General features: G+C 45.4%; 1 protein-coding gene across 1 annotated transcript; it reads left to right on the forward strand.

Moving 5' to 3' along the window:
* The first annotated feature begins 210 nt into the window (after positions 1-210).
* On the forward strand, positions 211-15,907 carry LOC115006250 (nuclear pore complex protein Nup133-like). Its single transcript, XM_029428379.1, has 25 exons — positions 211-476; positions 1,172-1,287; positions 1,404-1,507; positions 1,626-1,859; positions 1,933-2,103; positions 3,454-3,609; positions 3,876-3,946; positions 4,184-4,331; positions 5,620-5,770; positions 5,969-6,123; positions 6,461-6,552; positions 6,847-7,010; positions 7,404-7,498; positions 7,790-8,014; positions 8,109-8,231; positions 8,445-8,544; positions 9,509-9,763; positions 10,101-10,234; positions 10,854-11,012; positions 14,324-14,459; positions 14,725-14,843; positions 14,984-15,064; positions 15,161-15,225; positions 15,370-15,458; positions 15,682-15,907. The coding sequence occupies exons 1-25, from the start codon at positions 349-351 to the stop codon at positions 15,819-15,821; spliced, it is 3,411 nt and encodes a 1,136-aa protein (XP_029284239.1). The 5' UTR covers positions 211-348; the 3' UTR covers positions 15,822-15,907.
* The last annotated feature ends 55 nt before the right edge of the window (positions 15,908-15,962 follow it).

A 15,962-nucleotide genomic window follows, 5' to 3' on the forward strand; every position in this document is an offset into this window, starting at 1 on the left:
ATGATAATAATAATAATAATAATCATGATAATAATAATAATAATAATAATAATAATCATGATAATAATAATAATAATAATAATAATAATAATAATAATAATAAGTGTCTATTCACCCAGATAATTAGTGTTGTATTGTTGTTAAATGTATTTAAAAAATAATATTTAAAACAGTTTGGTTTTGGCGATGGGCGGGACTTTCCGGTGATGACGCATATTCCACGCGACGGCACAACGCGCTGTTTGTACGCGCGCTCCCACAGTGAGGGTCGGCGGTGTGTTTATATTGTTTTCGCGGTTACTTCTTTACACATTTCTCTACTGTTTAGCAGTAGGTACCACAGCAGCCATGTTTACCCCCCGCGCCGCCCCGAGCTCCGGCCGCAGGCAGCAGGGCAGGTCCACCGGGAGGAAGAGCGTCTCCGGGGCGGCCACCAGTCTGCTGTTCTCCCCGCGGAGGACGCCTCTGTCTGCGAGGTGAGTGAGAACACTGACCGGTAACAACTGGTGTGCGTGTGTGTGCGTGTGTGTGTGTGTGTGTGTGTGTGTGTGTGTGTGTGTGTGTGTGTGTGTGTGTGTGTGTGTGTGTGTGTGTGTGTGTGTGTGTGTGTGTGTGTGTGTGTGTGTGTGTGTGTTGTTATAATTTAAACTTAAAGTATATCTGAAACTATTAGTTGATTATTCAATTAGTCGATTGACAGAAAAGTAATTGCAACTATTTTAATAATTGTTTGAGTCATTTTTCATGTAAAACATTTCATAGTTTCAGCTTCACATTTTAATAATTGTAATGTATTAGTAATATTGTTGAGGTTTGGACTGTTGGGACAAAACAAACTATGAATAATCCGCAGATTAATCTATATTGAAAATAATCTGCAGATTAATAGTTCAAAATGAGCTCCACCTCAACAACTACAACAGTACAACCCGGCTTTAACAAAATAATAATCTAATGATATGATATATAATAGTATAGCAGTCACAGGGGACCTTTTACTGTGTTGAGTACTTTTAATTTAGGTAAATGTTCCTGATTATACTTTTACTTGGATGTAGTTTGTTGAAACTTCTCTTAATTTAGTGCATTACAATTCAACAGCATCCAAAGTAGCTGCAGCTCAATATCCAGCTGAGGGTCGGTCCACTTTGTTTAACTCTCTCTCCATCAGGTCCACACCCACCAGAGCGCAGAGCATTGCAGCTGCAGATTCAATCAACTATGATGTGCAAACCTTCGGCTCGTCGCTGCCTGTCAAAGTGATGGAGGCGCTGACGATGGCTGATGGTAAAGAAAACCAAACGGAGGTTTCTGTCCTTGTTCTGTTCGTCTGGGTTTGTTAACAGCACGGCATCCTGTTCCAGTATTTCCACTGAATAAGTCTGCGTGTCGGTTTCCTCTAGTTGATGACCAGATCTCAGTGAAGGTGAATGAGAGCGGCTGGGCCTGGATGGTTTGTGGAGAGAGACTGATCATCTGGAAGATCTCCCAGACTGCTGTGGCCAAGGTACAGTCCCAGACCCAGACAGTAAAGCTGCAGAGAGCAGACAGTAGCCCGAGAGGAAACACTCACAGATGAATCATTCAAGTCTTAAAATCCACCAACTGTCTGTGTTTTCCTGCAGCTGTCGGTGTGTAAGGAGCTGCAGCTGCCCAGCAGTGAGTACATCTACACAGCCGACCTCGTGGCCGTGTCGTCCGCCGCTCCTCTGGAGACGGCCGCCGTTCATTCCATCTCTGTCCTGGCGGTGGCTACGGAGGGAACGGCTCGCTTGTGGCCCAGCCTGGCCCAGGAGGGCAACTACACAGAGACAGACGTGGACCTGGGAGACCTCTGCAACTTTGTTGTTGCTGTCAATGTAAGAACATTTTTATCGATACCTTTGCAGCTAAAACCTCAACTGCCAGCTTACCTGTTCTCTCCTCTCTCAGGGTGGGAGCTTCATCTTGTCCTCAGTGAAGAGTCGGCTGCTGAGAGCGAGCGCAGATTCTTCGGGGAAGCTGCAGTACCGAGCCCTGCAGCAGAGTCAGGGCATGCTCTCCGGCATCGGACGCCGTGTCTCCAGCCTGTTCGGCATGCTCTCCCCGCCAGCCAACGACACGGTGAGTCGTGCTAACAGATTTTACCATAAAGACAAAACATGTGGAGGTCAGTGGGTTTCAGCGCAGGGTAGGGCTGTCAGTCGCAATCCTGAATCCCAAAAACTCTTGACTAATATCTAACGAAGGGGTCGGGAACCTTTCTGGCTGGGAGAGCCATAAAAGCCCAATATTGGTTTATGTATAACACGTCTCCGAGTACTAATAGAGGTATCAGTGTTGCATTGAACAGGAGCTCTTTTATTAAATAAACTAAACGCTTACGTTATTTATCTCATTTATGTGCACGTTTCAGTGTTTACTGCACAGGTGTCAAACTCAAGGCAATTATATCCGGCCCGCGAGAAAATATCATATGTCCGTCATAACTGGCCCGCTGGTTCTAGTAATTAAATCAATGCATGGCACAACCACGGGGAAATACATTTGAGGAAGAATCTAAATATGTGAATGAAATGAAAGTTTTTGGAAAGCAAAGGGAAACACACCACAGATCTCTGGGACGATGCGAGCGGGACTGTTTGTGCGACATAACGAAGCACCTCACTGTTAAACCTGCAGCTTCAGGGCCGTGTGATCAGACATGTGTGATGCCGAGCTGCCTGTGGGAGACTCGGATGCAGAAGGAAACTTCAAACTTTCCAAACACTGACAAACATCTCCCCCGCTGTGTTCCCGACAGCATTCTGCTGATCGACTGAGAGACTTTGCAGCTCAGATATTTAAATTGAACTGCTCAGCAACCCGTCTGCAGTTGACTTAAATATGTTCCATATCTTTTTGCACTTTATGTGTACCCTGTTCAATAGATGTAGTCCCAGTTTTTAATGTTGGCCTTCCCTGTGATTGAGTTTGACCCCCCCGGTCTACTGCTTGCTCTGTGCAGTTTCTCCTCTGCTCGGTTTCGCAAAGGACAGGGCTCCGCCCCCTACGCACGCACACGCACACACACACATGTGCGAACACACCTTAACCTACAGTCAGAGACAGAGCGGAGGAGGAGAGGGGAGAACTAAAAACAAATCCGCTGCTAAATGTTTTACTTTAAATGACACAGTATAATTATTTATTACTTGTTAATCATGTTAAAAAATGTCAGCTTAAAATTGTCTGCGAGCCATATCGCGTCATCGAGCCATATATGTCTCGCGAGCCATAGGTTCCCGACCCCTGAACTAAAGCAAAGTGCGGCAGGTCTTTAGCATCGTGGCTGCTGACTTGTTGCAGAAACTCTTTGTTTAAGGATTCAACAGTCTTCCATGAATCAGCTGAAAGCGTTACACATTTAACATATATTATAAGCTCTATAATGCTTACAGGTATATTTATATATATGTGTTTCTTCTGCTGCAGCTCCACAGTGTGCTGTGGGTGGGCGAAGCCAGCTGCCTGTACACGCTGACCAGCTCCAGTCTGAGTAAATGGGAGGTGGACGACACCTGGGAGCACCAGATCCTCAGCTGGGACGCCCAGAGAGCGCTGACCGAGAGCATCGCCGACGCCATCTGGGTCAGTACAAGGATCCACTGCCGTCACAATTACCCAGAGCCCAAAGTGACACCTTCACAGTTGTTCAGTTTGCTGTCATTGAAGACGAGGAACAGCCACAAATGGTCAAATTTGAGAAGCTGAAACCTTTAAATGTTATCAGAACATTTGTTGATACATTTTTTAATAACCGACTGCTTGTATTAATCTAAAACCTTATGTACTGTTTGGTAGTTTTTACAATACATATTTTTTAAAGTTCTTTATATGTTTTGTTCTGCCACCAGGGGTCAGAGAGCAACTACGAGGAGCTGAAGGAGGGAGCGAATGTGACGTACCTGGATATGAAGCTCAGCCGGTGAGTGTTTATGTATACATTACTTTCTGCTTATTTTACACTTTGTGCTTCAATGGAATTTTTATATTTTATTTATTAAGATGACAAATGAAGCTTGAGACTTCAAATAAAAATGTATAATCACATATAATGTGTCACTAAAGGGAGGTCCTTGTATTGGATAGAAGCAGTCTTATGTACCTTTAAGGTACACAGGGAGACTTTGATCTGACCGGAGTGTGTGCTGTGTGTTTTCAGAGCCGGCCTGGTGGTTTTGGCTGCAGCCTGGCACCCGTCAGACGCTCCCTGCCTGGCTTACTTCTGCCTGGTCACCCTGCAGGACAACGGAGCCGCCATCTCCGACCACTTCACCGTGGAAGTCACCAAGTACAGCCCTCCCTTCCAGGTCCGTCCTGATCCTGACGCTGCAGGGGTGGATTCAAGTTCTGTTTGTCAGAGAGTTTTACTGGATCTGTTAAAGGGCTCGTCGACCCGACGTGTACTCTCTTCTGTCTATCCATGCTGATAGTTTTGGTTTTACGTGATTGGGTTTTAAGATCTCTGCCTCGTTAGTTTTTATGCCTCTACAGTATAATCTAAATTTAAAGCAAATTGCAGCAATGAGGGGCGAAGGGTTTCAAAATGCAGTTACAATAACAAGCTTACTGTGTTTTGTAAATGCAACCAAAAATATCTTAAAGACTTTCACTAACATCCGTTACGTTCAAGCTTTTTGCCAAAGTTCACACAATGCTGAGAACGCTCTCTGTGTCTCACCTGTATGTCTGCAGGTGAGCTCTCTGTGTCTCCCACCTGTATGTCTGCAGGTGAGCTCTCTGTGTCTCTCACCTGTATGTCCGCAGGTGAGCTCTCTGTGTCTCTCACCTGTATGTCTGCAGGTGAGCTCTCTGCGTCTCTCACCTGTATGTCTGCAGGTGAGCTCTCTGCGTCTCTCACCTGTATGTCTGCAGGTGAGCTCTCTGCGTCTCTCACCGGTGAGCTCTCTGCGTCTCTCACCTGTATGTCTGCAGGTGAGCTCTCTGCGTCTCTCACCTGTATGTCTGCAGGTGAGCTCTCTGCGTCTCTCACCTGTATGTCTGCAGGTGAGCTCTCTGTGTCTCTCACCTGTATGTCTGCAGGTGAGCTCTCTGTGTCTCTCACCTGTATGTCTGCAGGTGAGCTCTCTCTCACCTGTATGTCTGCAGGTGAGCTCTCTGTGTCTCTCACCTGTATGTCTGCAGGTGAGCTCGCTGTGTCTCTCACCTGTATGTCTGCAGGTGAGCTCTCTGTGTCTCTCACCTGTATGTCTGCAGGTGAGCTTGCTGCGTCTCACCTGTATGTCTGCAGGTGAGCTCTCTGCGTCTCTTCAAGTCTTCCTGTTTGTACTTTAATAACTTCCTCTGAAGTGTCTTTATATCTGGAGCATTAACACTAGAAAGGGTTGGTGTTGTGCACTCAGGCTTTGATGGCCAGACGGATGCGACTGAAGGTTATGTGTAGAAAACATTTGAGTTAATAAAATAATTGTGTTGTTTTCACACTGAATGTTTCTTCTGATGCTTTAAGGATCAACTTGCAGAGATTTGAAACTTCCTTGAGAGGAAGATGTTGGGTTTACTGTTTAATACGTTTTATTTTAGAAGGCGCACTCTTAATCTTGCATACGCCTTTTTTTGCATGTCTTGTTTGCTCAGGGTGAGGAGGCCCTGCAGGCCACGCGGCTGGCGCTGCCACGCTTCCCCGGCTCCACCGCCTTCCTGTACAACGAGGAGCTGGTGTTCGCTTGCTCCACGGGAACCAGCAGGGGAGGACTACCTGATGAGAAGATCAGCTTTAACTCACCTGGTGAGAGAAGAAAGTGTGTTTGCTTCATCCTTGATGAAGTATTGAAGACTTTATTTATAGTATATAAGACTTCAATGATCCTTTAGAGATCCGTTATTAAAGATGTCACAAGTAACACGATAGAAAGACCTGATGATTACCAACCAACACGCCGCACCAACGTGTCTCTGAATGTGTGATGATGATGTTTCTGTCCAGGTGATGGTGTACGTGGAGGAGGCTGCTGCGCCAACCTGCCCGTGTTTTTCTCCCAGAACAGCGGCCTGGTGGCGATGGTGGCCCGGGAGAGCGTCTCTATCCTGCCGGAGACCATGGAGGACTCTCTGTGCTCCTCACTGGCCGCAGCTCCAGAGGTGAAACTCTTCTGTCTTTTCCATCCCCTCAATAACATCTGTCTACCCACATCTGCAGTTCCTCTGTTACAGCTGATGGATCACCGAGCACATAACACCTGGGAGAGAATTGAAAGTCGTTGCTCGTGATCTGAATGCGTCGCTGGTAAACACGAGACTTAAAGTGGAGCTTTTGCAGGATTCTGTTTCACAGATCTGTCGATTTTAAATGAACTAATCGTTAGTCGTCAGCTTTAAGACTGCAGCCACACGTTGGGAGTGCAGAAAGGAAAGTTAAAAGAAACTGGTCCTGAAGCACGTGATGATTCGACTGTGTCTGGTTTTTGTGTTTTTTAAGGTTTCAGCCATGGAGACTCCGACCAGAGCAGAACCTGTAGCTCAGGAGGACAAAACCAAACTGCTGAAAGCTGCGTTCCTGCAGTTCTGTCGGTACGTCCATAAATACCTCACAGATCAGAACAGTTCCAGACATCCTGCAGCGTCTGCAGGGGAGCCGTGTTTTCAGTGATGAACAGTATGAATTTAGGTTTAATCATTATTATTAATTCATTTAAAAACCTCAAACATGCCGGTTGAAGCTTCTCTGCATCGAGTTGTTTGAAGGTTTTTGTCCGTTTGCACTTCTGATGAACGTTTGATATATTTAAAAATCTATGTTAGTTTATAAATGTGTTTGAAGGCTGATCTGAATGATTCAGGATGATTTAATCCTCCCTCTGTCAGGAACGATCTGGTGGGCGCTCAGATGGTCACAGACGAGCTCTTCCCCGCCGACGGTGACGGCGAGGAGGGCGCCGAGCTGGACGGCGTGGTGACTCGAATCAACCTGGACCTGGTGGACGATTACCCGGCCTCCGACCCCCGCTGGGCCGAGTCTGTCCCCGAAGGTGAGGAGATGGTGTAGCGTTGAATTATGACATCACAACATCTTAATATATTAGATTTCATTTGGAGGAAGTATTTCTGATATGAAGCGTCACATGTGGAGCTCGAGAAACTCACAATAAAGAAACACCGTGCTTTCAGTTTTTACGGTACATTTGAAGATATTTCTGTTCACATGTGACTTTAAGATTAATATTTCCCTGAAGACTAACTTCACCTGAATGCAGTGACGAATACAAACACATTGTTTTTAAATGTGTATACTCTCCGCGTGTCCCGCAGATGAAGGTGAAACTATGTAATTCAAGAAAGAACAAAGAGTGAAATGCACAAAAAGCCATGATATGAAATATATACTGAGTGTGCGTAGTTCAAACATGTTCCTGTTCTTCCAGAGAGCGCCAGCTTCCCTCTCACCTCCCTCATCATCCTCCACCAGCTGGAGGACAAGATGAAGGCCCACGTCTTCTTCATGGACTTCCTGCTCCAGGTACACACACACACACACACACACACACACACACACACACACACACACACACACACACACACACACATATATACATACACACACACACACACACACACACATATATACATACACACACACACACACACACAGACACACACACACACACACACACATATATACATACACACACACACAGACACAGACACACACACACACACACGGATGCATGTTTTGTTGGAAACACGGATGTTAGTGGCGTGCTGGAACAGAACAGTTGATATAATGTGAAATGACCGTCCTCCCCGTCAGGTGGGTCTGCTGGACCGTCTCGGCCAGGTGACGGTGCGCTCGTCTCCCATGTCAACGCGCCGGCTGCTGTGCGAACACGCCGAGAAGCTGCAGGCAGCGATGGTGCTGAAGAACCTCCACTCCAAACACGGCGAGCTGGTGAACCGCGCCATCAGCAGCGCGCTGCAGAGGAGCCTCGCCGCCATGCCGCCCAGCCTCACGGCTGCCGACGTCTTCTTCAGAGAGGTTTGTGTCTGACGCTGTTCTGGTGCACGCGGTGGTGCACGCGGTGGTGCACGCGGTGAAGCTGAATTAAATGTTCTGTTTCCGGCGCTCGCAGGTTTCTCAGATCTCCTCGGTGTTCGATTGTCTGCTGGACGAGGAGGAGCGCAGTCTGAAGGAGAACCCGGTGGACTCGGTGCAGTGGGCCGAAGTGATCCTCACCGTCAACAGCATCATCAAGGTAAACATGTAATATAATACTCCGGTATAAAAGGAGCACGTTTCCGCTCTTCTGTCTGAAGAAGGCAGATCATCAGTTACAGATAATGACGTCTCTACTTTACTCCAAATGACGACTGTGAAATGGAGTTCATGTTTTTGTTTGTCATTCTTTATGTTTTGCCAATGATGATCTAAGTAGAATAAATAAACAATAACTGCTGTGTGTGTGCAGGACATGCTTCAGGCTGCTGGTCAGTACAGGGAGACGAAGGCCTTCATGTACAGAGCTTCTGAAAACGCTGCTGCAGAGCCCGAGTACATCCCATGGACAGGTACGTCTTTAATCCTCTTCCCAGCAGGTCGCTGCAGGTCACTGCGGGTCGCTGCAGCCGCGGGTCGCTGCGGGTCGCTGTGAAAATGTCCCTAAGATGCTCATCGTTTAGCTCTGAATGTATTTAAGCTCTGATAGCAGAAAGTGAGGTTTGATTTAGAACATCTGCAGAAAACGTGTGTTCATGTGCAGATCTAAAAAAGACTTGTGTGTTATTAATATGTGAACATGTGCTGTTCACTCAGACATTTAAAAAAGGATCACACTCTAAAAGTGTCCGTATTTAGATGATCGTTATAATAATCTCTGACCGTATTACTTACTTTTTATCATTTAAAGATATAATATGTAACTTCATCCAATTTTAAGCCACATTTTAAGATCTTGATCTTTTTAAACTATATTTTAACTGATGAAAGATTTGATTCCTCGGACGTCTGGATCTTAAGTCATCAGAGTAACAAACACTGATTTATAATGTGAAACTGCTTCAGTCAGTGTTTTCTACTGGCCGGGTCCGTTTGTTTTGGAGAGGAGGAGACCTGGATGGTTCTGCTCCTGATGAACAATGACGAGTCCTGACTGCACAGACAAACTCCCATGATCCCACGCTGCTTCACAACCAAGCTGCGTCTTTTGTTATTGTTCTGAAAAACCCCAAGAGGCAGAAGTTACACATCAAGACAATCCCTTAAATGATTAAAGGTGTCCTGTGGAGCCTTCGTGTAAACAAACCTCGTATAAATGTGTGTGTGGATGCAAACCAACATACATCCATGTTTCCATGTGTTGGCACGGGGACCCACTCTTAACCCTAACCCTAACCCGGGGGCCCACTCTTAACCCTAACCCGGGGGCCCACTCTTTGCTCCAGTAGATTTCTGCGTCATCTCTACGAGTGCTGCAGGAAGGTGAAGCTTGTTATTACCTGTAAAAGTGCTTTTCTTTGATCTTTTCTCCTCCAGCGTCAAGAAGTGTTCGCACCGTCATCTCCCGCCAGCATGAGATCATTCTGCACTCCGTGTACCCGCACGCCGACTCAGAGCTGCGCAGCGCCCTGTGCGAGAAGCTGGTGGCGCTGTTGGACACCTACCTGGGCGGCTATGTGGCCCAGCTGACCTCCCTGCAGCAGCAGAAGCTCCCGGGGGCCCAACAGGAGCGCTACAACGGCCTGGAGATGGAGTACAACCAGCGCCGCTCCGAGCTGCTGGCCCCGCTGTGTAAGTGGAGAGAATAAGACTTTAATCATGGACCCTAACTGGGTTTATGTGGCGATATTTAACCGTTTAAAGAATCTCATTTTAGTTCCCACAATGTTTCAGTCAGGGATGTTTGTTTCCTGTCTCTCTCTGGATCTGCTAAACCTGCACAAATGACACAAAGATAAATGCTCCTGTGCTATTTGCACGTATTTAAATGAGATAATGTGCAGACGCTTGGTGCACTTGTTGCCCCTTTCTGTGCAATTCTGTTGACGTCTGTATGCAGCGTCTGAGGGAAGATCTTTCCACACGAGTATATTTCAGTAGGTTTGAGTTCTGTTGGTGTGTGTTGCAGTGGAGCTGGGTCAGTACCAGTGGGTTGCATCTCTAGCTGAGAAGTTCTGTGACTTCGACATCCTGGTTCAGATGTGTGAGCAGACCGACAACCAGAGCCGCCTGCAGCACTACATGACCAAGTTCGCAGACCAGGTACGCAGAGAAACAGCAACACGAAGGGATCTGTTGACGTGTTAGTCATCCAGCGTGAAGCCTGTATCTCCAGATGTGTGGAGTGTTTGTGATACACTGTGTGATGAAGTGTTCCTTTATGTGTTGAGAAGATTCTCCTCCTCCTCCAGATAAATAAAGTGTTTAAAAAGCCTCTTGGATCAGCTGTAAAATGCATCGTCACAAAGCTGAAAACAGGCTGTTTTTGTGAGGAGCTCATGAAAAGTAGACTTTTTAGAGACACGTGGTTCTCACAGGACAGAGACGCTACAAACATATGATGATCTTATAGAATATGATGCATTGATGGAGATTACACTACCAACAGGATGTAAAGGAGGGAACATTAGAACAACCTTAAACATGTACAGCAGTAACACACAACACACACATTAATGCAGCAGGAATATTAATCCAGAAGCATCACATGTACTGAACCTCACAGGACAGAGACGCTACAAACATGATGATTGTATAGAATATGATGCATTGATGGAGATGTGAAGTCGCAGTTTTACTTTCATTTTTACACCCAGGAGCTTTTCTCATGCAGCCGTTCAACCAACTTCCTCTTTGTCCCACATGTCGCTTCCTGCCGCAGAACTTTGCTGACTTCCTGTTCCGCTGGTACATGGAGAAGGGGAAGAGGGGGAAGCTGCTGTCCCAGCCGGCCGCTCAGCACCAGCAGCTGGCCAGCTTCCTGCAGTCCCACCAGCACCTGAGCTGGCTGCACCACATCCACGTCCACAACTACCGCAGTGTACGAGACACACACACACACACACACACACACACACACACACTTTTAGCTAAATGTAGCGACTTTTCAGACCCTCTTTGCGACAGTATTTCTAAAAAGCGACTAACAACAACTTGTTTCATGCTTCAGTACAAAACCACAATCACATCCTATCGTGATATTACACACACACACACACACACACACACACACACACTTCCTTCCTCTTTTTAACTGATTACTTTAAATGGCTTCTTTCCTTTATTTATGTTTATTTGTTTCTATATTCCCTCCATCTCGTGCTCCTTTCTTACTTCTTTCCTTCACCTTTTGTTTTTTCTGTACTTCCTTTCCACTTTGTCCTTCCTTCCTTCCTTCCTTCCTTCCTTCTTTCCTTCCTTCTTTCCTTCCTTCCTTCCTTTCTTCTTTCCTTCCTTCCTTCCTTCCTTCCTTCCTTCCTTCCTTCCTTCCTTCCTTCCTTCCTTCTTTCCTTCTTTCCTTCCTTCCTTCCATTATAAACCCCCCCCCCCTCCACTGTGATAGTTTGCAGGCAGCACAGAAGAAACACACAAACCCAGTTTTAGGATCTTTGAACAAGTCGATGCTCAGACAACCAGCAGCAGCAATTCTGCCTCTGCATTAAACACACACACACACACACACACACACACATGTCGTGCAGCTTCCTTCCTGCTTGCAGTTAACAAGCACACACACATTCTCTGTTTAATACACACACAAGCACAAGTATTTACAGGCTTCCTGGTTTGTTTTCAGACTTTGTTTGCTCATTTTCCATCTTTGGCTTTAAGTTAATGAGAATAACTAACTTTATAATGACTTAGTTTATATCTGTGTGTCCTGCAAAACATGCAGCTCATTAATATCCATATTATGTGAATAAAAGACAAACATCAAGAATATAACAAGACATCTTCCGGGTGTCAGAAATATCTCTACACTTCACTTTTGTGATATTATATCGATTCTCAAAAACACTTAATTTATAGTAAAAATTATATATATATACAGTATATCTCAAAAGTGAGTACACCCTTTAGATTTTTGCAAATATTCTGTTATATCCTTTCAGGGGATAACATTATCCTACTGAAACTTTGATATAACGTAAAGTAGTCAGTGTGCTGCTTGAATAACAGTATAGATTTATTGTCCTTTGAAAATTACTCAGTACACAGCTGTTAATGTCTAAACAGCTGGCAACAAAAGTGAGTACACCCCATAGTGAACATGTCCTAATTGTGCCCAATGATGTTGTTTTCCCGCCCTGGTGTCATGTGACTCGTTAGTGTTACAAGGATTCAGGTGTAAATGATAAGCAGGGCTGTTAAATTTGGTGTTTTGGGCACAATTCTCTCTGAATGCTGGACAACATGGCACCTCATGGCAAGGAACTCTCTGAGCGGCTGAAAAAAAGGATTATTGCGCTTCACAAAGATGGCCTTGGCTATAAGAAGATTGCCAACACCATGAAAATGAGTTGCAGCACAGTGGCTAAGATCATACAGCGGTTTTCCAGGACAGGTTCCACTCGGAACAGGCCTCGCCAGGGTCGACCAAAGAAGTTGAGTCCACGTGCTCAGCGTCATATCCAGAGGTTGGTTTCCAAAAATAGACGTGCGAGTGCTTCCAGCATTGCTGCAGAGGTTGCAGAAGTGGGATGTCAGCCTGTCAGTGCCCAGACCATACGCCGCACACTGCATCAAATCGGTTTGTATGGCCGTCGCCCCAGACAGAAGCCCCTTCTGAAACCGATGCATAAGAAAGCCCGCAAACAGTTTGCTGAAGACAATGAATCCAAGAACATGAGTTACTGGAACCATGTCCTGTGGTCTGATGAGACCAAAATAAACCTGTTTGGGTCAGATGGTGTCCGGCGTGTGTGGCGGCACCCTGGTGAGGAGTACCAAGACAAATGTGTTTTGCCTACAGTCAAGCATGGTGGTGGCAGCATCATGGTCTGGGGCTGCATGAGTGCTGCCGGCACTGGGGAGCTGCATTTCATTGAGGGACACATGAATTCCAATATATACTGTGACATCCTGCAGCAGAGCATGATCCCCTCTCTTCGGAAACTGGGCCGTAGGGCAGTTTTCCAACATGATAATGACCCTAAACACACCTCCAAGATGACAACGGCCTTGCTGAAGAAGCTGAAGGTTAAGGTGATGGACTGGCCAAGTATGTCTCCAGACCTAAACCCAATTGAGCACATGTGGGGCATCCTCAAGAGGAAGGTGGAGGAGTGCAAGGTGTCCAACATCCGTGCGCTCCGTGGAGGAGTGGAAGAAGATTCCAGAAGCAACCTGTGCAGCTCTGGTGAATTCCATGCCCAGGAGGGTTAAAGCAGTGCTAGATAACAATGGTGGTCACACAAAATATTGACACTTTGGGCACAATTTAGACATGTTCACTATGGGGTGTACTCACTTTTGTTGCCAGCTGTTTAGACATTAACAGCTGTGTACTGAGTAATTTTCAAAGGACAATAAATCTATACTGTTATTCAAGCAGCACACTGACTACTTTAAGTTATATCAAAGTTTCAGTAGGATAATGTTATCCCCTGAAAGGATATAACAGAATATTTGCAAAAATCTAAAGGGTGTACTCACTTTTGAGATATACTGTATATAAAGCACTATTTACTTATAACACTATATACTTGTATGTGAAAATGTTAACATAAGTTAACTCAGATTATGCACATCTTTAGATAATTGCAGTATACCGCCTTGCTTACAGTATAGTAACATATCGCAAAACATTTAATTGTCGCCTCTGTATCATAATACGCATCATATCGCCGATAAACAGCCCTAACAGTAACACGTATACATAACCAAAAGAACATTATAATAATATTCTATATACTATACGCCCACATACGTTCAATGAACGTGTTTATGGGCAAAGCTTCTAATGAATGATGCACCGATGCTGAAGTATTTAACTTTAACGGTTTAGTTTTATGTAACAACTTAAAGAATACATTATTATGAATCTTTTATTCATTTATAGTTTCTGTTTACCAGCTATATTATTTATAATAATAATAATTAAAAGTTGTTTTAACATAATCTTCTCTGCAGAAACTTCCATCATGTTGGAATTAAATTAAAAAATATAATTAGTTAGTTAAAGCTTTATAAATCTGATATTAAGTCCAGCAGCAAAAACATATCAAATAGAAATCCTTTATTTTGTAATGAGCATTAGTCAAATCTAAATCCTAAAATCAAAAAGGTCGTCGTCCACAGACTGCAGAGCAGTTTAGTTGTTTATTAAGACGTGACGTCTCGTGTCTGCAGGCCAACAGGACGCTCTCCAGCCAGGCCAACGCGGAGGCTCGGTACTTTGTGAAGAAGAAGACGCTGCTGGCGCTCAGTAAGCTGACGGTGCTCGCGTCCGACCTGCCGGAGGACGAACTCGACAAACAAGTCGACGGTAAAAGCACGAGCTGGTTATCAGTGGAGGCGTGTTGCTAACATACTAAACTTAAGAGTTTTTATCATCGCTTTAGTTTCTGCAGAATCCGGATCGGAAGTTTTTACTGTTTGAGCCACAAAAGTGACTTTTAGCAGCTTTTCCAATTTTGTTACTGATGAAATCCAGAAGAACTTAAAAGACGTGCAAGAGGCAGAACTTTGCAGAACGGTGTTCAGTGTCGAGCGTGTCCTGTAGAGACGCTGTTGTTTGTCTGTCCACTCAGACATCGTGGAGCAGGAGCGCTTCCTGCTGCATCAGGAGACTCTGCCCCGACAGCTGCTGGAGGAGAGGCAGCTGAACCCCGACACCATGTCTCTGCTCAGCGCTCACAACCTCATAGAGGTGACGACACACACACACACACACACACACACACACACACACACACACACACACGTTTGTGAAGCCATAAGTCGGGAATGATACATTCATATTCTCACGCTGACAGCCGTCACAGCCTTAATGTCTCCTCCTCTCCTCAGTTGTACGTCTGCGATGAAAACAGGCGAGCCAACGAGTACGACTTCAAAAAGGCTCTGGATCTGCTGGAGTACATCGACGAGGTAACCTCCGCTTTTATTCGTCTGTTTGAGGTTCGACTAGCCGCGGCTTGTCGTCACTTCAAAGTCGACTCATGTGGATGTTCTGTGTTGTTGCAGGAGGAAGCGGAGGACATCGACTCGCTGAAGTGCGAGATCTTCGGCAAAGCGCTCAGGAGAGACGAGTAAGATCCACCGGTCATGTGTTTGTCTAGTCGTGAAGGTTGATAACTGTTGATGGAGGATTTTATACGAACTCTGTGCGTGAAGTTCAGAGCAGATGAAAAGCAGACGATAAGAAACACTGTGTGCTCCGTGTTCACTCTCAGCTGGTCCTCGGCCGACGCGACTGACGACCCTCTGGAAGCCGCCAAGGACAGCGTCTTCGTCAAGATCCTCCTCAAACTCACCGAGGAAGGTGAGGAACCTTCACGTAGCTGCGTTTAGAAGATAAGCAGCCAGTAGCATTCAGGCGGACAGTTTAATGTGCATTTCTACACGTAGTTATTAGAGCTCCGTCTCTTTCAGCTCAGGGGCCGGACGACCGTTGAAGACTTCTGTATTCAAATATAACCTCCAATAATAATTAGAAAAATAACTCCATCTTTTCCCCAATTGACAAATGCATCTTTCCGTTCCAGGAGTTCCTCTGCAGACGTACCTGCCGGACGTTAAAGAGCTGCTGGAGCTGGACGAGCTCAGCGCTTTGAAATCAAAACCTTATTTTGAGTTTGTCCTTCGAGCTAATTATGAACATTACCTCGAAGCCCAGATGGGATGAGTCCGCGACGCTTCTGCACTTCAGCTTTGCATTCTCAAGATTTGTTTGAATTGTGCTCTTTTCTAAATAAATGTGTTATTTCTGTACTTGGACTGCTGTTTATATTTTTACAAAAACATAGTTCAGTGCACTTTCACAGAG

This window comes from Cottoperca gobio, unplaced genomic scaffold (genome assembly GCF_900634415.1).
Source record: "Cottoperca gobio unplaced genomic scaffold, fCotGob3.1 fCotGob3_70arrow_ctg1, whole genome shotgun sequence".
Taxonomy (NCBI): Eukaryota; Metazoa; Chordata; class Actinopteri; order Perciformes; family Bovichtidae; genus Cottoperca; species Cottoperca gobio.